The sequence below is a fragment of the Branchiostoma belcheri genome, unplaced genomic scaffold (genome assembly GCF_001625305.1).
Source record: "Branchiostoma belcheri isolate BF01 breed outbred unplaced genomic scaffold, Haploidv18h27 scaffold43, whole genome shotgun sequence".
In the NCBI taxonomy this organism is placed as follows: Eukaryota; Metazoa; Chordata; class Leptocardii; order Amphioxiformes; family Branchiostomatidae; genus Branchiostoma; species Branchiostoma belcheri.
In genome coordinates, this window is record NW_017804054.1 from 2296521 (window position 1) to 2317686 (window position 21166).

The 21166-nt window shown below is 38.7% G+C and overlaps 3 protein-coding genes across 3 annotated transcripts; 2 read left to right on the plus strand and 1 right to left on the minus strand.

The window, feature by feature from the left end:
• On the minus strand, window positions 1–12311 carry LOC109478242 (H/ACA ribonucleoprotein complex non-core subunit NAF1-like). The gene is made up of 9 exons (XM_019779700.1): window positions 11578–12311; window positions 10944–11055; window positions 10431–10533; window positions 10086–10168; window positions 9646–9806; window positions 9222–9273; window positions 8651–8748; window positions 6664–6719; window positions 1–732 (listed from the first exon to the last, which is right to left on the minus strand). The coding sequence occupies exons 1-9, from the start codon at window positions 12243–12245 to the stop codon at window positions 275–277; spliced, it is 1791 nt and encodes a 596-aa protein (XP_019635259.1). The 5' UTR covers window positions 12246–12311; the 3' UTR covers window positions 1–274.
• Window positions 12312–13171: 860 nt separating this feature from the next.
• On the plus strand, window positions 13172–16375 carry LOC109478365 (mitochondrial import inner membrane translocase subunit Tim23-like). Its single transcript, XM_019779893.1, has 7 exons — window positions 13172–13344; window positions 14369–14430; window positions 14594–14684; window positions 14877–14961; window positions 15268–15326; window positions 15471–15587; window positions 16171–16375. Exons 1-7 carry the CDS (start codon window positions 13269–13271, stop codon window positions 16287–16289), a joined length of 609 nt encoding a protein of 202 aa, XP_019635452.1. The 5' UTR covers window positions 13172–13268; the 3' UTR covers window positions 16290–16375.
• A 983-nt stretch (window positions 16376–17358) lies between these two features.
• LOC109478353 (group XIIA secretory phospholipase A2-like) lies at window positions 17359–20655 on the plus strand. Its single transcript, XM_019779881.1, has 4 exons — window positions 17359–17739; window positions 18119–18186; window positions 18937–19102; window positions 19646–20655. The coding sequence occupies exons 1-4, from the start codon at window positions 17511–17513 to the stop codon at window positions 19798–19800; spliced, it is 618 nt and encodes a 205-aa protein (XP_019635440.1). The 5' UTR covers window positions 17359–17510; the 3' UTR covers window positions 19801–20655.
• Window positions 20656–21166: the final 511 nt, after the last annotated feature.

Sequence of the window (21166 nt, forward strand, 5' to 3'; positions counted from 1 at the left end):
TTTCAACCATCATAGTTTCTGTACTCAAAATGTAAGAATGCTGACACTGGCTGAGGTTGATTAATGAAACTAAGAAATGGTGTTGGTAAGGGGTGGGGGGCATTTTCTTCTAAATTAAATGATTAGATGAAATTATTACCAATCACCCTGGAAATCAAATATACCCAGTGTGTTGGGCATCTTGACACTGGATGTAGCTGTCAGAAAAAATATACTCTTTAGAACCTAATTAATTTTTCTTGTGAGATAACAAATTAGGTTGCTTTGGCTGTTATTAATTTGAAGGAGGAGGAGGAGGAGGTGGTGGAGGGGGTGGGAAAGGAAACTGCATTGGCGGGAACATCTCTTGGGGTGGGGGACCTGAGTAGTGGTGAGGGTGAAATGAAGGTCGCCCCCCTCCCCCCTGTCCATCCCTCATGTGTGGTGGTGGTGGAGGTGGTGGTGGGGGGAAAGGTAGCCTCATGTTCGGAGGCGGAGGATTCACATGGTGTGCGGGAGGAGGAGGTCCGTAATTCAGAGGCCTCACATTCATAGCATGGGGCTGCTGATTCCAACCAAAAGTTGGAGGAAGAAATGGGGGAGGGGGGCCTGGAGGTGGGCCTGGGAATTGGGGTGGATCAAAGGGTGGGGGGTACTGTGGGACATTGTAGTCATGCTGGGGCCGTCGGGACCACTGTTCCTGACTGCTATGGGAACCGTGCCACCCGCCCCTCCAACCACTTGGTCCTGGGCCTGTAGCAAAACAGAAATTCAAATGATTGTTATCATAAGTTTATTGCAAATCAAGGCCCGAGAGCTAATTTCAAATACAAACAAGAAGCCATAGGCGACAATTCTCCGTGAAGTATTATATATTGCAACAAAAAGAAGTAGCCATTGGCGACAATTCTCTGTGAAGTGTGATAAATCGAACAAAGAAAAATTGTTTAAACGCGCGTCGGCTCAGTCATCTTAAGACGCAACAACCAATCAGAGATGCGAGATGCCTACACGTGACGCGGGAAGGGCGCGCGATGCCCGAAATATTTTTGCGTCAATATTCAGCGCCGTGATTCAAGAGATTAATACCCGGAAACAATTTTTTTCTTGTTTTGAACGCATTAACATGCATTTACGCTAATCTAGTATGATTCAGGGTTACTTTTTTTTTAACCTGCCATGGCCAGATTATCTAAAGATGTGTGTATTGTGTGTACAATCTATAGAAAGAGAAATGTACATCAGGTCCGATCATCCGATTTTCACGTTTCGGTTTTTTGGACTCGGTTCATGAACGTATTTTGGTTTGGCTCCTGGAATGTGCGAAAAAAATGACTCCCGGGACTGTCTACAGGGAACACTCGCACATTCGCGGTGTATCAGGACAGCGCGACTGGTCGTCATTAGCGCAGTAACAGTTGCATAAACGGACGAAACCATTTACAAAGAATGGGGATGTTTACGAAAATAAGCATTTACTCCAATATCAAAACAGCTACGGTAAAAATAAAAAGACGTGCATCATCCCGGACATAATGCAACACCACATGCGAAATTACACAGAAATGCGACGTACGGAAGAATGCGTTTTGGCTGCGAACATCTTCCAAAAAACTTGGCATCTCTTAACCATGGGCAAAAACATCTGGAACCACTTATAAAAACCACCCCGTATCTGCATGAACTTTTTTGAACCCCACTGCTATTCCAAACAACGCGTTTTTCTGGACCATTCCAATTCGCCTCGTAATTGTAGGGGTGCGTCTGCGATATTACATTGACCGCGAAAGCAGCAACGGCAAAAATACACATTCGTGCATCAACACGGGCATGCCCGCAGACGGCGTATAAAATTGCGTGCCGATTACACAAAGAGAACCCAGTGTTTTGACTGCGAACATGAAAAATCAGCCGATTACAACACTCCGTCCGGAGGTCCTGACCTCCTTCACGGAGTAACAACATGTATGAAAAAGAAGATACAATAATATGAGAGACTATGTACAAAGTTATTATCAATACTACATTCTACAACATACCTGGTACTACTTTTACCTGGTACTCCAATTTGACTTCTTGTTTTGAGGCAGTGGGAGATGAATTTACCCACTTCATCATAATGATATGGGGGTTCTTTGATTTTAGTAGTAAGATTGTTTTCTCTTGGTGGGAGATAGTGGAAAAGTAAGGGTGCATTTTGGACATGGTGGTAAATAATTGTTTTCTGATATCATTATGGAACAGTGTTAATAAAACATTATCACAACATCTAAAACTCCTAACTGTACATGTCATATTATGCATCAGGATAATTTTCACTGCAATGTTCTAGAAGGATAGTTAAAGGGCATAGTTAAAAATGTTCAACACGTACATTAAAAATTCTATGGTTGGCTGTGTATATGCAAGGACATTATATAGACATTATATAGCCTATGTAATGTCCTTGGTACACGCTTGTCCTCTATTGCCCAGTACCTGTTTACCTTTAAAATATGCACAGAAAAAAATGACCCTTGAAGGACACACAGAACTTGTACATTAAAGGCTCTGTCTAGCTCCGTAGGGTGCATTAGTCTTAGGAGTCGTATGATGGACTCCACAAATGCAATTAAGATTGTATTCAGATTGCATGGTAGCTGATGCCTTGGCATTGTATGTGTGGACTACACTGTGTCCAAATTGAACACATTAAAGGTCCTGCACTGCAGTTGAGTGATTCTATAAATATTACTGTGTACAACATTCCAAGCTAGGCAGACTACTCTCCATAAGTGCACATCATTTTGAGGCAAAATGTCTGGCACTACATCACAATAATGGTGACATTTGAGCCCAGATATTGGAAATGTAGCACTGAAAGGTTTGCAAGTTTGGGAATAAATGAAATGAGAAATGTGTTATCAATGGTCAATCACAATTTGTTAACCCCCCCTAGTGCTGTGTACCTAAACCAACGTTCAAGTCCAGAGGTTTAGGTTAATGACATATGCAAAATACAGAAGGGACTTCTCAGTGAACATTTCCCAATGGAAAATGGGGTACCTACCGAAAGATTTTGTAGCGAGCACTGCACTAACAGGATTTAGAAGCAAGATATGTTGTTTGTTGGGCACGTCTGGGCAAAACTGTGGCCACATAATTTACAGAGGCCGACACTTGACTTTACCCAACGGCAATGTTTTCTTCATTTTGCAGTGCAAAATTTTGACTGTCTAAGATTATTTAACAAAAAGTAGAATGTGACATGATTTTTTTTGTCAATCCAGAACTAGTTCCAGACATTCATATTTTTTTTTGACTTGAACCTAAACATGTTTACAAGTCTGGAACTTGTTCCAGCAAACCAGTACACAGCACTAACCCAAACCACTCCCAAAAGACTTTAAGAAAATCTACAAGGACATAGAGTACATAAATTTATCTCCAGAAAGAATATATAGACATGCATATTAGACTACATGTACGATACATGTTTAACCTTCTCGCATCTGGCTAACTCGTGGCCAATAGATAATCAATACTATTAGCCAAATGGCTACTTTGGTGCATGTGCTCAAGTCAAGGTTATAAAATATATGCCCTGTTTAATGCACCTTGTATAATGGTGCATTAATTCTAGTTAACTTGAATCTGATGTTGTATCACATATGATTAGAACATCAAAAATATATGTTTGAACCATTCCTGAATTGCAACATTACAAAAAAGATTAATGAAAACAAAAAGTGCATGTTTGCCAAATAACATATTTTTTGCAGAGCCTTCAGTCCTAAAATGCAGAAAATCTGACTATTCTAAGTTTAACATTCATCTCTTCTCTAAGCCCGTCATCTTGTCAATGAAATTAGACACCGGGTATTGTTGAATTTATTTATGTGACAGCAGCGTTATTAAAAGCATACTGGCAAGCTTAATACTGTTAATCCTATGAAGTTTGCTGAGACTTGTATTTTGTGTTCTACAGAAAATGGAGGTTTTCAGTGTTTAAAGTTTGCAGGGGGCACAGAGAGTGTATTGTTCTGGAAAATCTCAGTTTCTTGCTGTACAATCAAATGTCATGGTGTAGAGGTTACCACAAAAACCATACATTCAAAACGACTGCAAATGTTTTCAGATTTACAGTATTTCACCAGTAGACATTGCATTCCTTATCTTCCAGCTAAATTGACGCTTGAAAAATGGTGCAGAAATCCTCTTTGTGGCCTTTGCCAGAAGATAACAGTATTAGAACGTGAAGCTGTGGGTAAGAACAGGGACAATCTCAAAAGAAATTGTGTTTCTATATGATAAATTGATCATTTTCAGGGGGCAGTTTTGAATGATATTGCTCAATGGTTATGTTCCCTCGTATATAACAGCACTCGAAATACTGGGTGCATGTGTACCTTAGTGCAGTCAAAATTGGAGCCGTGCACCCAAGTTTTTCATATGGGTGCACCAGTGCACCCAAATATTTTCATAGACTGTAGTAATATACAGCATGTTCTTAGCATCTAAATGCCAATAAATTCTAAAATCTTTCTTGTAGTATTTCTTTAGAAATGAAACATTATAAAGAAATTTTGCAAACATTCTAACAATCTTATTCTATATGGTGCATCAAAAAAAATTTTTGTGCTCAGAATTTTTTGCACTTTAAGTGTAGCTATTTTTAAAAATAATGAATTTCAGGCCCTGTATAAAAAGGAAGACTCAAGATAACAGTGCAGTCATACATCTATATCTTTACTTTTATATGTAACCTTGAAATTCAAAATAAATTCCACAAGCTTCTGCAAGTAATATGGCTATGGTAAACCTACAGATGTTGCAGCTAAATTAGTTTTTGTCATAAATTTTGTCTGTAAAATTAGAATCTACATTTATGGAGGGATTCTAATTATGTTTCTCTATCAATCATATATTTTAGCATGGAAGCATATTTATGTACTTTATGAAAGGTTATGAGGGTTGGACATCGTAATAACAGATTGAATATAAATGTGAGATACGTAATATGTGTTATACAATATGTGACATTTGACTAAATTGGTATATGCCTATTTTAATTTTACTAGTATGTATGATTACAAAAGACATATGCAAGATTCTATCCAAGATATTTGAAAGCATTTTATCACATTTGACTGGCCCCCAAAAATTAAATGAGTCTTAGGTGGATGATAAACATTCTGTAAAATTAGTTTGTTGTAAGTTATCATTCCAGTGTAGATGTATTTAGATGTAGATTAGATTTAACAAAAGTTGCTAATAGTGGGCAATCGGTACCAATAAACGAGCTGTAGACTGTCAATCAACACTAAAAAGAGCTCAAAATAGCCATTCAGCACCAAGAAAAGGTCTGGGAATGGCCAATCAGCACCAAGGATAGGTCTGAGAATGGCCAATCAGCACCAAGGAAAGGTCTGAGAATGGCGAATCAGCACTAAGAAAAGGCCTTAGTATGGCCAATCAGCACCAAGGGAAGGTTTGAGAATGGCCATTTAGCACCAAGGAAAGGTCTGGGAATGGCCAATCAGCACCAAGGAAAGGTCTGAGAATGGCCAATCAGCACTAAGAAAAGGCCTTAGTATGGCCAATCAGCACCAAGGAAGGTTTGAGAATGGCCATTCAGCACCAAGGAAAGGTCTGGGAATGGCCAATCAGCACCAAGGAAAGGTCTGACAATGTCCAAAACAAAGGGCTGGGGATAGCAAATTAGTAACATTAGTAATGCTTCAGAATGGCCAATCAGGGCCAAGGAAATACAAGAGAATGTTAGTACCAAAGAAAAAAAATATTTTAAAAAGCAATAAATAATGTGAATATTACATATACTTGACTAAAGCTTTTTTATACATTGAAAAATTCTATCTTTTACAAGCAACCACAGTGCAACTAAACTTTCAATGGATAAAAATGGGCAGCAGTACTAGATGAAAATTGGATTTATCTGCAGCAGAAAGATAAGGCAGCACCATGGACTTTGATGTCAGACTCCACAGATGTTATCGGCGGGAAATGCATGAGATAGTGGACTGAGGACATTTGAAGGTGACACTAAAGACAGGACAGAGTCAGTAAAAAATGCAGCCGTTCTGATTAAATGATATTTTACGCTGCGAAGGGCACCATTACTACATTCTGGGTGGCAGGAAATAGTTCAAGCCGAGTGTAGGAGATATTTGATGTCGTTGTTTTGTAACAGTATGTTGAACTTATGGTGAACTTAAACCTCAGAATTTCAATTAGGCCTAATTGTCTTTCCTGTTTCCCAACCCTAGAAAAAAACTGTCGACCCTAGCCTTTTTTGGGTGGACCCCTGCAAGGGACATTTTTTTTGAGCTGATTGACCTTTACTAACTCCATGAGGCCTTAGGAAAAGCCAAATGGTCCAAGACTCCTTCATTTCACATACAACACTAATAGGCTAGGACACTTAACAAAGGACACTTGCTATACAGTACTTTGTTACCAACTATAAAAATATTAATGTAGGTGTATTCTGAGACATATATAGCCAGTTCCTTTACTCTCCAGGCAGAATTGAACACTGGCTATATATATATATATAATATATAATGGATACTGCCTGGCCAATTTGATACTGTCTTTTTGCCATCTTAGGATCTGCTTGGAGATTAGAGTTCTTTAGCATTCTGGAAACTGTCATGCAGATACCTTGGTTATAAAAAAAAATACCTTGATAATGTTGACTTGGGGGATAACCACTGTCAGTTCTGGGAAACTCTGGATCTCTGTGGACACAGTAAGAGGTTTTGACAAACATTTTGATCAATCATAAAGATACATGGAACTGTGTGCATTTCAAAATTTCATGTTCTCATACCAAACACATATATATTGAAATAATTAACAAAAGAAAACAAAGTTATACAATTTGCATACAGGTATACCTATACAATGTCAGGTCCAGATAACATTCCAAATATACCTACATAGCATGCACAAGGCAACATTAGGCCATGTTAATTTCATAATAAACCACCTAGATTTCATAATAAATGCAATTTTCTTTTGCCAACCTTTTTTGTTATTTGCATGCTCGCATCAGTTTTGGGGTTCCCAGAGGATGTCATCAATTCAATCAAATCAACATGGCCTTACTGAACATTCTGCCTTGCAGAGATACATAACAAGCAACCAGCAACCAATAATTCAGATCACACCTTTATAATTCATATAATCTGGTCAACCTGAAATCATCTGGGTAGACTATGTGGTATGTACAACATCATGTGTTTTACCAACCGATATAAAAGGACAGACATTACTGTTACTTTTTACCCTGACACAGGTGTAGTTTAGGTGATAAGGCACACGCATGTCTGGCACGATTACCATTTACACAAAGGCCATGTCTCATTTAGCATCTATAACAGGTGCAATTTGTCCTGATTGTCTCTTATTACAGGGAGCGAGTGTGACATGCATTTGCTAAATGGTTTCTCTGAAACCTATCACAATGGAACAGCGATATAAGATACATCATTTGCGTTCTGTACAGCCATTCTTTATAATAGCAATTTGTCTAAAGCAAACCTGAAGCAATCTTGTCTGCATGTATTCTGTTTAGTGGCAATGTGACTTTCAGAATTAGTAGAATGTCATGTAAATTCACACAGACAAGACCTGTCCTTGGTGCTGAACACCATTCACACAAACATGACCTGTCCTTGGTGCTGAACACCATCCACACAAACATGACCTGTCCTTGGTGCTGAACACCATCCACACAAACATGACCTGTCCTTAGTGCTGAACACAATCCACACAAACATGACCTGTCCTTAGTGCTGAACACCATTCACACAAACATGACCTGTCGTTGGTGCTGAACACCATCCACACAAACATGACCTGTCCTTGGTGCTGAACACCATCCACCCAAACATGACCTGTCCTCGGTGCTGAACATCATCCACCCAAACATGACCTGTCCTTGGTGCTGAATACCATCCACACAAACATGACCTGTCCTTGGTGCTGAACACCATCAACCCAAACAGGACCTGTCCTTGGTGCTGAACACCATTCACACAACCATGACTTGTCCTTAGTGCTGAAGACAATCCACACAAACATAAAAAAATAAACTGAAACTGAAGCGTGACCTGTCCTTGGTGCTGAACACCATCCATACGAACCTGACCTGTCCTTAATGCTGAACACCATCCACACAAACATGACCTGTCCTTGGTGCTGAACACCATCCACACAAACACACACTCACTCCTTGGTGGTCAAATAAATCCCTTCACACACACAGACAAACCATCTGCCCCTGGTACCAAACACCATCCACACAAACATCATACTTCATACCACTTATAAAGGCCTGGACCCTCTTAAGTGCCTTGGGACTAATGTACACTCTCATTAAGGGCTTTGAAGTGCTGAATTCAGTACAGAATTTTTTGGGCTGTGCGCAGAGGGATTCAATCATGTTAAGTATAACAGTGCTGAGTGCATGCTATGGACTATGTTGCAATGTCACCTTGAAACAAGGATTTTAAAGGGTGCAACACAATTTTAGCGGATGTACAGCAGTTTATTTACTATGTACATGGTCATCTCCTTATATACAATGTGAACTGTCATTCAATTTAAATGTGCCATTTGTACTTACTTGTGTTTGAATTTGAACACACTTCTCTGACAGTCTTACCTTTTAAATGCCTTTCTTGGTTTGGGTTTCTTTCCCTTGGCCTCCTTCAGGCTTTTCTTGGCCATTTTTTCTTGTTCATCATCACTGTAGTCCAAAAACTTGGTAAAAACAGGAAGAAAAAAGTTAAATGTTTAAGACAACACATATTTCACGGAATATTTAATGGAATACTAGTATTCCAGAAAATTAATATACTGTGAAGGTATATTGTAGTGTAAGACTGGACAGTTTCTATATCAACTTAGGAGAATTCTTACCATAATTGTGTACAAACAAATAGTTTACATGGTAGACATGATAAAAGAGCCACCTAATGACATACCCTGGCACTGCACAACCATAGTTCTATACAGTAGCTAACATGGCTGAAGAAATCTTTAAATAACAGTAATCAAACAAATTAGAAGGTCTTCTTTTGCCCGTGCTACCCATGTACTTTGAAAACAAAAGTGATACATTAGTTCACTGCATTTGTGATTAATGCAAAATATTGGTGGGTGGTCAAAATATTATATTATACTAAGCAAATTTGGTCTAAAGTACAATAGATAAAGCTAATGTTATGCCCAACCTCAGGTGGTGGTTCCTGGTCATTCTTCCAAGAAGCATCTGATCCTTTCTGCCTAAGAAAAAGAAAAATGTATTACAAGCCAATTTTTACTATTTACTGGCATCCTACACCAAAATGTTAGGGCTAGATGAAAAATGAAGTGTCCTCATGCAAGTTTTATATTGTTAAACTCTCTTGTATAAGGTGGGTCACTAGAGATCCCCAAATTCTAAAAAAAGAAAGAAAGAAAAAAGATAATCCTTACCTACTGACCCTAATTTTTTGATTGAAGAATTGAAACAGGAAACACAACAATTTTTCCTAGGCCTTACAATATACTAAGTATGTCTTCAATATACCAAATTTGTTTTCAGGCATAATTTTTATTAACAAGAAACCTTTGAAGGTAATACATAAAGCAAAAAAAGGATAAAGCAAGACTTACTTGATGAGATTCTGTGTGAAGACATACACTGTGAAGTCTTGCACCTCTGGAGCAAAGAATATTTCATGTTGTAGGTTTAACCCTACTGCCTCTATCTTCTTTGCAGAGCTGAACTGTATGGAGTAGCATGGCTGGATAACAGGCCCAAACGTGTCATTCACCTGTAGAAGAAAAATATGCTCAAAGTTATTTATTCAGTTAATTTTTATTTATCCATAATGATATATATATATTTATAGAGTATAAGGCAAGAAGCACAGTTGCTTATATGACACCTTCTACTCAAAAAAATAACACGAGAGCAAAACACAAAGACAAAATACATATACTAGTATAATTACAAAGTGGGTAAAAGAAAAATGAGCGTGAACAAGACAAGTTGGAGATCTATCAATTACAAGAATCTACCTGTACAGTAAATAAAGGTTTGAAGAACTCACCACCCCAATGGACTGCCTGTCTGTGTTAAATAGCAGTGTCTCTGCATCCAGTGCCGGTGTGTTGGGATAGGCCTGCACCACAACTGTACAGATGGAGAGCACTCAGTGGTATGATAAAACAGGTGAAACTCACAGTGTAATGCTTAAAACGCATTGAGCCATCAATATTGCAATGCAACTGTGCTATAGACCTTCTTATTAATTACTTAGCTATGGGTAAGGGGAAAGGGTTGGTAGTTTTTTCTTGGGTCGGTTGGGAAACAGGAAACAACATTTTTTCCCTAGGCCTCTTCCTAACTTTTCATAGAAAAACTCCAAGTATGGTATGTAAAATTATTTACGTACCCAGCTGTCCAATGATGCTGCTTATCTTCCCGATGGCCTTCACCTGTACATCTTCTGGGAGGATGATATCTGGGAACTCCTCAATAGGAACATCCGGTGTCACCTGTCAGAATAGTCAAGCTTGTATTAGGACTTGGAAAGAAAATGTGTTTCCTGTTAAAAAAAAAAAAATTAGGGTCGGTAGGTAGGGATTCTTTTTTTTTAGACTTTGGTGACTAAGTAGTCCAACTTTCATGTTACAAAAGCAAAACTTGCATTAGGGCACATTCATTTTCAACGTCAATGTTGGAAAACCGATTGTACAATGTTTCATCACTCAGGTGTCAGATCATAGAGCTAGAAAAAAAGGTTGATCAGCACAAAAAAAATATCTCCCTTGCTGGGATTCACCCAACAAAAGGCTATCAGCAGTTTTTTCTAGGGTTGGTCAGGTAAGACACAGGAAGATGAAGCACATTTTTTCCCTAAATCTAATGCATTTTCTAAATACTTCCAAAAGTCACCAAAACAAACCTGAGTTACGACTTCCTCCTTGGCCTGTGAGGGCTGGTCCTGTTTGACTTTGTCATTTTTCACCTCCTCCTCCTCTTCATCTTCTGAATCACTGCTGTCTGACGATGATTCACTGAAACAAAGTAAACAGAGAGATGTGTTAAATTTTTTTAAAACCATATATAAAAAAAGTAAAAATAATAATCTCTAGCCTTGTAGCACTATATATATACATGTACATGCCACACTGATTTAAGTTTATGGATGACATCTGCGCGCATTGATTTTCACCTTCTCCCAGCCTCTGGCCCAAGTGCTAGTAATCCTCCAAAGTCCGTGGTATTAACTAGTGACAAAAGGGAGCCGGTGGAAACTATGGAGGATGGCACAGAGTACTCAAGAACTCAGTACAGTGCTGACTCATAAATGCTGCAAAAGGCCAGCATGTGCCGGCTTATCATAAAAGTGACTAGGTACAACTGCAAATTCACAATACCAGCATTGCACTAGTATTCCTGTTGTTTAGAAGCATTTTTTTCTGGCCTTATTTTTCTTTTATTCGCATGCCCACTCTAGTTTGGGGGTCTTCAGAGGACGTCATCCGTAAAATCAAGTGAGTATGACCTAAATGCAAAAACTGGTTGTATAATCTGACCTTTCTTCAGATGAAGTGCTCTCACTTTCTGATGATTCCTGAACATTTTCTTCACCTCCAGGAGTTTCTTCTTTGTAGGGTTCCTCTTGCTGCAATTCTACAGCTTCTTTTGTATCTATAACATCTTGCCTTGTTACAGGATGAGCTTGAACAACATCCACATTGTTTGTTTCCATATTGTCAATCTCCATAGTATCTGTGGATAAGTCTGGCTGTGTTTTACTTCTTGTTTCTAAACTCAAATCTGTTTTTGTCTCTGTCATTTCTTTGGTGACAGTTGTGTGATCTGTTTCTTCTACATCATTTGGATGTTCCCACTCTGTGGTAACCGATGGTTGACTTGCCACGCTGTGAACATCTTTTCTTTCTACATCAGTAGCTCCCTCTATGTCTGGATGGGGAGGGACTATTTCTCTTTCCTCTGTTTCCATGGCGATATCTTTATCAACAAAAGTTGATTGGCACTTGCTGACTTCCTGGCTTCTGGTGTCACCTGGGGAAGAAGAAATGTTACTTTCTTGGACAGTTTCATCTGTGTCAAGAGAAACAGAGTCTTTGTCTGTACTCTTTGGACATTCCTGTTCTGACGAGTCTCTGTTTCTGGTATTTTCGTCGTATTCTGACATTCTGAGTTTACTGATTTCTTCAACTCCAACTTCCAAGTTCATATGTACTATAAGATAGTACTCTCAATTCATTTCATCCCATATGTACCACAGTTCTAGCTCCAAGGGGGATCTGAAAAAATAAAAAAAAGAAGTTCACTCAAATTTTTTAAGGCTCTGAAAAAGTTTATGATTTTAAGTGCAATAACATAAAGTGCTAACGTTACCAGAGTTTAATGTGCGATCATCATTGTACTCCAGCACAAAATGAAAATGGGTGTAGATTCTGTAGACGCTGCCTTGCCACATAATTACAAAATTTTTGTATGCTAGCATCTTCAGAAAATTACTAAACAGTTCACGATCGTGGAAAACAATGAGTTAACTACTCTCCTAGCAGAGGTTGATGGGGGAAGATTTTTTGCTTTTTATATATGGTCCTTTTTTTGTCGCTACCCCCGAAGTAAAAAGCAAACGATCTTCCCCCATCAACCTCTGCTTGGAGGCAGGAGTAAACAGCAAGCAAACATGTGCGTTCATGCCACTGGATATGGCAGGGATCATAACAGCAAAGATAATCATGTTCTGATTTCGGACAGCGAATGAAACATAATCCTTGCATCAATTTTATACCTATGATATTAACAGAAACTTTGACATTCTCCGGAAACAAACGTATAAAGTCATAATCAAGCAAACCTCGAGAGGAAACTGCACAAATCACCTCGTGTTTCCCACCGATAGAAAGGTTAGAGGTCGAAAGGTCGATACCATGTAGTATAGGGTATATTTGAATTTCAAGAATTTTTATTTACGAGTTTAAAAATAGATTAACAGTAATCTATTCATACTTAAAACATTAAACAAATGTAAAATTTTGTCTAAGCATTGATAGATTACATTTTAGCTTATATTTTGTATGTAACATCAAATATTATTTCAAAATTTCTCCTTTTTTATAAGTGGTTGTACCCCAAAAATGACCTGCGCACTGAGAGGCGTTAAATGCTAAGCACGGTGTGACGTGCTTGTGAAAGGTCGTAGATTTGCCGTCTTTTTTCGTAGTTTTTGCTGCTAAATTCCGCCATGGACAGAAGTCAAACGCCTCCCTCGTCACCCTTCAACTTCTACGGCGCCCAGGACCCGTCCATGAACGTACCACGTGAGTATTTCGTGTGTTTTTGTAGTCTTCGATTGTCTTCAAAATGACACATGTGTTACGTCATATGGAGACTCCGGATCGACGGTTTCGGTTTTTGCACGTTTTCCGTTTTTTTCTCTAGATATAAGTCAATCTAAGCCCAACAAGCAAGTGGTATAACTTTAAAATGGTTTGATTTTGTTTCTGATGACTGTAGAAAACCAGATCATGGCCTAGAGCATAGTTTTCCCCCAAAAGGTCATATTTTCCTTGCGTGCCCCCCTCCCACTCCCTCTGCCATACAATGATTTTGCGTCATGTTCCCATGTGGTAAACAGCTCGTAGCGTTATTACCACATGGGAACATGACAGTTACATAATAACATATCACTTTAAAGCCTTTCTTCGTTTTCTAATTTAGGAAAACCAAAATACGACAAAATTGGTAAATGTTCTCAGAGGAAAAGAAGAAGCCATCAGACTTTTTTGTTGAAAATAATATTCCTTCTTCTTCTTCTTCTTCTTCCTCTAACAACCCCGTAAGGGGTATCGCTGAGGGGGGGGGGGAGGTGCGTGGACCTTACAGTAGAGAGGCCCGAAAGGCCTCCACAGATTGTGCCTGTACGGCCTGGGCAGGTAAACTGTTCCACTCTCGAATCGAGCGTGGGAAAAATGAGAATTTGAAACAGTCTTTCGTTGCAGGAATAATATTGTATTTAAAGGCGTGGCTACCTCTGGTGCGCCGCTGTGCAGGAATAAGATATTGTTCAGAGGGTATGTGCATGTGACCGTGAGTTATTTTGAACATTGTAGTCAGACGTGCCTCTCTTCTTCTGTTTGCAAGAGTGGGCCATTGGAGTTTTTGCAACATTTCGGTCACACTACTGGTGCGGGCGTAGTCATTCATGACCATCCGGGCTGCCCTGCATTCCAACAATATAATACATACTATGTGTTACACATAGTATGTTTGACGGCATCACATGGTTGAGGGGTGTTGTGTATCACAAAAAGTGCTCTACTGACAGTCTTCTGTCTCTTGCAGTGACATCTTCAGGTTCATCATTTTCACCATACCTCAACATTGACCCATCATACTTGAATCAGGTTAGATTTGGCAAGTTGTTTTATTGGCATCCGTAACTTACTAACTGATATGGATAAACATAAATTAGTCTAGTTGAGATATAGAATACTCTTTCTGTACTTATTACTTTCAGAAAGTAATGAATTCAAGTTGACACCAGATCCTTCCTTTATCTCTTAACAGGGAGGATCAGAATTCATTTTCCCGACAGAGAAGAGAACGCGGGGCAGATTTGAGCTGGCTTTCTCACAGATTGGCAGTTCTGTGGCGGCAGGTGTGGAATTCTGTTGTTCTTTTATTTTCCTTCAAGTTCAAGTACAACTTTCAACTCAAATCAAAGTTAGTTCTACTATGTTAAGTTCTCTTTGACAAACATTTTATGTCTCTACAGTATATTTAAATACAATGTACATTTGTATATCCTTTTATATCACTTACTAGCATCTTTTTTTCTATTCCCACACAGGAGCAATCTATGGAGGAGTGAATGGTCTAAGACTAGGGTTGAGCGAGACAGCAGAGCTAGCATGGAGCAAACCTAAATATGTCCAGTAAGTCACTAGTACTAATATGGCCTGATGCTATCTTTAGTTTGAGTTTTTTTCCTCGATTGCTGCCTGTTTAAAAGAGCTTGCTGCACTTTGTTTACTGAATGGACTATCCTGAGATTTATAAGTGAATAAACTAGATTGGTAATTTTTCCATCCCATTTCTGTTTTATCTTTGTTGAAAGTAAGATATAATGATAGATGTACCTTGTATTTGCTGCTTTTTGTGGGCATTTAGTGAGGCATGGTTATCTTTTAACAGTACTGTAGGAAGTTAATGACATGTTTCCACAATTTCCTACATTCTAGGCTGCTGAACCTGACATTGAAGAGAGGTGCAGCAACAGCAAACACACTTGGTGTGATCGGTATGTTGTAATGTTTCTCCTTCACATGTAGCATACTTAAGTGCCAGTTTTGCTACTAATTCTCTATTTCTTTAGCTGTAACTTACTGTAAGGATAAAGGAAAACAATCTGATGTTCATATTTTTCTCTCTCTTTTTCCCCCAGCCCTATTCTACAGTGCATTTGGTGTGCTGTACTCATCTTCCTTGTTCTTTGATGTTGATGATGAGAGATCAACACTGTTGGCAGGAACATCTACAGGACTCCTCTTCAAATCCACAGGTAAGGCTAGGAAGTAACTTACCGTAGGGTTAGCTTCACTAGTACTGATGCAAAGTGATAGTTTGCACTACATGAACGGTCTCATTACACTTTGAAAGGGTACCAGTTGACCAGGATGCAGGTTGATATTCAGGTAATTATGAACAATGGAGCATTGACTGTATGTGCATGATAGTAAATGCTGAATAATAGTTGTATAGGTATTCTATTTGGGTCTGTAATATTGATCGAAAAAATACAGTACAGTCAGTGTACAAGCATGTCAGCAGAACGTACTGTACGTGCCTGAAACCCTGATTTTTCACATTTTTTGTTGGATGTCTGGTCAACATTGCATCAGAATTTTGTCTATTGCAGAGGATATCTTTTCCAACACAACATTTGGAAACTTCAGACGGGATTTTAACGGGATATAAGTTATATGCATGAATACAACCATATATGAGAAGTTCTGCCAAAATGCTATGTACAATACATTACAGGTTTCGCGCAAGTGCATTATGTTCTGCCGATGTGCTCAGTGTGCATATATATGCAATGAAACTGTGTTAAACTTAATGTTTTCTGTTTTTTTTCCACACAGCTGGACTGAAGGGCATGGCTAGAGGGGGAGGGGTTGGGTTTGGACTGGCAGCACTCTGGTGTGTGTGGCAAAACAGAGACAGGGTCAAATCTTCTCTTGGCGTGAATCAAACCTTGTAAAAACTCCAGACATTTTAAAATACATCTTCTTTCTTTCCCTTTCTTCCTCCTTTCTACAATCGCCACAAAAGACCTGATGACGTGATCTTTCCTCTCAAAAAAGATGTACTCATGTAAAAGTGCTTTGGAAAGTCAGTGAAGCAAAGTTAGATGTGACACAAGAACAGTTTAAAATAAAATGTGTTCGTTTAACACAAGAGGACATTTCTTTTATGTACCAATCTTACGGAGGAGTGAACTGCACTGTATAGTCTGGTGGTAAACATAAAAACAGAACAATTGACCATGCACATGAAGGATTCTAGCTTTTTTCTTGAACCTTTCAGATATACAACTAAAACAAAGATTTTAGTCATTGAATCATTGTGTAACTGTATGAAAGAAATGACTGAAAAACAAACCAAAAATTGGAAAGTTTGTAACCCAAAACTGTTAACTATCACTAGAAGTAAAAATAACACTTTCAAGTTTTTAGTACATACATTACAATAAATACATATGATTCTCATTGTAGTATAATATGTATTCGTTACTTGAATCAATGTCAATTTCTTGTTGTTCCCATTTTATGTTAGGCAAATAAAAATGTACATCGTAGTATGGCATAAAACATACTTAAAACTTTGGCCGTGTTCCCTTCAACTTCCAGGGAAGTTGTACTGAAATCACATATACATGTACAGAGTACTGCTACAGTTAGGGAAACACTGAATAACGTAGCAATACAAGAATGTGAATTTTGTACTGTGTGTAACAACTGCTAACAACTGTCACAAAGCAATTATACAATGTACAATATTATAGTTGTTTATGGCAAAACACAAATAAAGCCTATTATACATGCATGTAGATTTGTTCATCATTACACAGTGCTACAATCCAGATGAAAACTCCGAACAGTTATATTACTCTCTGAGCTCTCTTGCAAGTTGTTACAAGTACAAGCTCGATTACTAGTAATAATTTGCTACACTTTCTGCAGTTTATCTTAAACCTGCCAGGTGTCGCCCTTGCACGGGTCAACAGGTGGCTAAAGGTTATTTCCTGACCAATCAGCGCAAGCCAGGTCAAGGGTCAAACTTCTGACCAATCAGCGCAAGCCAGGTCAGATCTTTCCGGGTAACTTGAAATCCTCAAACCAGGAAGTGGAGCGTAGCTCAACAAACATCGTCTTTCCTGTAAGATTTGGCACGACAAGGGCGTTTTTAACTCTCCACAAAGATGCGTAAGCTTCTGGTTCTAGTCTTGTTGATTTCTGTGCCCGAAATATGGTGTAAGAAGAAGAAGAAGACGCCTGAAAGCGGAGAGAAAAGCCACCCAGACTTAGGAGACGTGAAGGGCTTACGGGACAGCCTTGACGGCTTGATGCAGGGGCTCGAGTCGCTAGAAAATCTTTTCGGAGTGGTGGAAGAAGCGGGCGATCTGGAATGTGGTTATGTCTGTAAAAACGGTAGGTAGATTTGAAGTGTAACTCGGTCCTTCACTAGACTAAGGGGGTTCAAAATTGTTTATGAATATATTTTGAACTCTCTTCGTATCTTTTTGGTACTAAAAAATTATAAATGTATACTAGTACATAAAACAACTCTAAGATACTTGAACCAATCCAACTAACTACGTTATAATTAGATCCTCCACATGCTCTTTTATTGCTGCAGTTACCTATTGTACTGTAGATCTAGTTTCTCAGATTTTGAGAGTCAAAGGTAACAATTATATAAGGAGTTATTGCAAGGACACTGTATAAAGTTATTGTTGTAGGTTTAATTGCGATGAATTTCATGCATGTACATGATAACACATGATGTTGATGTTTCTTAATACCAAAGGGAAGAAGCCCAGAAAAAATCCCCAACATGTGCCCCGGTCTAATGGTTGTGGCTCCTTTGGACTCCAGGTAAGAGTCTTGAAAAATACATGACTAGTAAACCCACCTTATCATACTATAGACAAGTTATCCCTAGCCCACGCATTCCTACATTAATTTATTGTACAACAATAGCTGGTAGAGGTTATGCAAAGATAATTTATAAACCAGTGTCTTTGTGCAATCTTAATACATTACATGTTACAATGCCTTATCATGCACTCACTGCCACACAGTGCTGTTTAGTAGTCTGTACCAGAAAAACCAGACCTGACCGTTTGTGCACAAGGCCACATGAATTAAATTACATGTACATTTAGTTGGTTCTTGGAATCACCTGGTTCATTTTTTTTGACTTGGAAAAAAAGGGATTCAGGTGCTGAATCAACTCTAAAATGTTCATATTTCCTAGTTGTTACAGTTTATCCATCCAACAATACATTGGTTCATGAAAAGGTTAAAGTTCATTGTTGGAATTTAATATACAAGCCCTGTATGTTGAACTCAAGGCACCTGTCACAAGGGTCGGCAGCACTCGGCTAGTACATGTAGTACTGGTCTTCACACTGCACCTCCAGACTGCCCTATCCAGTGGTCTTTCTTGACACACTCCATCAAAGTCTTTTTAGGTCTTCCCCAACCTCTGCTTCTAGGCAGCTGCAGTTCATGTATTAACAACATCATTGACCAATGATGTTGTTGATACAGCTCTAGCCACTGGCATGTTTAACGTGGCCATACCATTCTAGACCCTGACTTGTTTGTTGTTTTGTACAATAGATGGACACCACCAGTCTCCCTGCAATGACACGCTGCTGTGACAAACATGACATCTGTTATGACACCTGTGGGAAGAACCGTCAGGACTGTGACGACAAGTTTAAGTCCTGCCTGGACAAAATGTGCGAGAACCTCAGTACAACTCTCTCAAAAGATCAATATGAGGGTGAGTATTGAAAAACAAGCTTTAAGTTAATGGTGCTTAGATTGACTTAATTATAAAAATCTAAATTTTCCTGAATAGCAGAGACTGTCACTTCTCAGCAATCAGGAGCAGGTGGGTGGGTAGCCTTTTGTAGCTCCTATGTCCATCGTGGTCCTAATATGTATTTGCCAATGAAGTTCTTGAATCCGATGATGGTCGACTGATTTACACAGTCTCTGATAGTAGCTTGTTCCAAGTTTACTTTCACACTCAAGAATTTCTTGTGGCATTCACTTAAACAAATGGCATCTGCCATTTGTGTTGGTGCTCCCTAGTGTCGTAGGAATTGCTTGCTGGTATGAAAATATGATATGATTCTGGGTATGAATCTTTAACATGCCCCACTGTAGCCTGCTTATCAAACCTATTTGTGTAGCTCACCTCGAGGTGCTTAACTATACGTAGGAATCCCCAGAGGGTGAAGACTGTGATCTGCCATGACATGGTTTTAGAGTTTATTGCATAGATGCTCCTGTATCTAATTATTTTTGTGCCTGTTTGTAGGGTGCCAGATGACTTCTCAGCTGATGTATGCAGGCACTACAAGCCTGGGCTGCAAATCTTTCAAGGACGCCCAGAAGAGGGCCTGCATATGTGACGAGGACAACGATTGGCTAGAAAAGCCAATTAAGACCAGCAAAACATCTGGTGACCTTTGACTTTACAGGGACCTTCTGGACCCTCTTTAATGAATGAATGAATGACGACCTTTCTTTTGCACATTTTTGGGCTAAGTACAGGTCAAAAGAAAACATGATGACCAGATTTATACAATATAAAGCTAGATATCATTAGATAAGCTCATGTTGTTTGGTGGAAGGTTTGTTTGATGAAAGGTTTGTCTAGTTGCATTAGGAAAATGAACTTTTCTACAGTCACTGTGCTCAAGTGTATGAAGTAAGGAAACACATTTTGTACAAACCTATACAGTTCATTTATATTGTGGTGTGTACATAATTCTTAAATCGGTCATTTTTCAAATACTACTGATCATTTTTCTGAAGAGTATTCAATTTGATAATTAGAGTTGTCTACACACAAAGACTACATGTAGGTAATTAGGGCCCGGGCTAGAAATTCCATTACTAGAAGTACAGTTTTAAAAAGACAGCATTCACATATTTTCTTGTTGTCTTATATGATCAAAACATTAAGATTTGTGTAAAATACTGCCAAGCAAAGTAAAGCCCGGAGACCTTGAAGACTGTAAAACTAGAACAGGGGGTTTGTACAAGCTAGCCCCAGGCAATGTAACCTTTGTGTCAGCTGACTTGTCGTGCAACACACCAGTCATCTGGTGTTTCAACCCAGAAATCACAGCCCTGATTTATTACTAGTAACCCAGTTTCAAACTTTGACTGTTCTTTAACTCAAAAATACATTTGTTGTTGAAGAAGTTACCTTGTTATCATTGGCAGCTTTTTCCTATGTCTTTACATTCCCAATGTTTTAGATGGTATTTTGTTTAATTTTAAAGCTTGCAAAGGCTAATTATATCTTAGGCCTGGGGACAAATGTTGTGTTCCCTGTTTCAGTCCTGAAAAAAATTAGGGTCGGCAGGTAGGGATTATCTTTTTCTTTTACACTTTGGCGATGTCTAGTGATCCAATTTTTACTAAGGAGGTCTTTTCTTACTGTACAATACAGTTTAACAAAGTACTAAAACTTGCATGAGGATTATGTTGTCAGTGCCAATGTTGGAAAACCGATTGTGCAACATTATTTCATCACTCAGGTGTCAGATCATGGAGCTAGAAAAGGTCGATCAGCTTGCAAAATTTAGGAGGGTTCCACACACAAAGAAATCTAGGGTTGCCAGTTTTTTCTAGGGTCAGTTGGGAAACAGGAAACACAACATTTTTTTCCTAAGCTTTAGATAGGCTATTCTTAATATGGCAGTTCTGCAGAACCTTCAACTCTTATCACTGTGACAACTGAAATGGTTTGAGCTGTCACTTTTAACAGGAGGGTAAACATATCATGTTAGTATAAGTGTAGTACTGTACAATCATGTATTTTGTAGGT

Coding starts and splice junctions, on each gene's coding strand:
- LOC109478353 (XM_019779881.1), top strand. CDS start 17,511: ATGCGTAAGCTTCTGGTTCTAGTCTTGTTGATTTCTGTGCCCGAAATA. Junction 17,740..18,118: donor TGGTTATGTCTGTAAAAACG/GTAGGTAGATTT, acceptor TTAATACCAAAG/GGAAGAAGCCCAGAAAAAAT. Junction 19,103..19,645: donor CTCAAAAGATCAATATGAGG/GTGAGTATTGAA, acceptor GCCTGTTTGTAG/GGTGCCAGATGACTTCTCAG.
- LOC109478242 (XM_019779700.1), bottom strand. CDS start 12,245: ATGAACTTGGAAGTTGGAGTTGAAGAAATCAGTAAACTCAGAATGTCA. Junction 9,807..10,085: donor ACAGGCAGTCCATTGGGGTG/GTGAGTTCTTCA, acceptor TTTCTTCTACAG/GTGAATGACACGTTTGGGCC. Junction 733..6,663: donor CCCAAGTCAACATTATCAAG/GTATTTTTTTTT, acceptor GTTTTGCTACAG/GCCCAGGACCAAGTGGTTGG.
- LOC109478365 (XM_019779893.1), top strand. CDS start 13,269: ATGGACAGAAGTCAAACGCCTCCCTCGTCACCCTTCAACTTCTACGGC. Junction 15,327..15,470: donor AAACACACTTGGTGTGATCG/GTATGTTGTAAT, acceptor TTTTTCCCCCAG/CCCTATTCTACAGTGCATTT. Junction 15,588..16,170: donor ACTCCTCTTCAAATCCACAG/GTAAGGCTAGGA, acceptor TTTTCCACACAG/CTGGACTGAAGGGCATGGCT.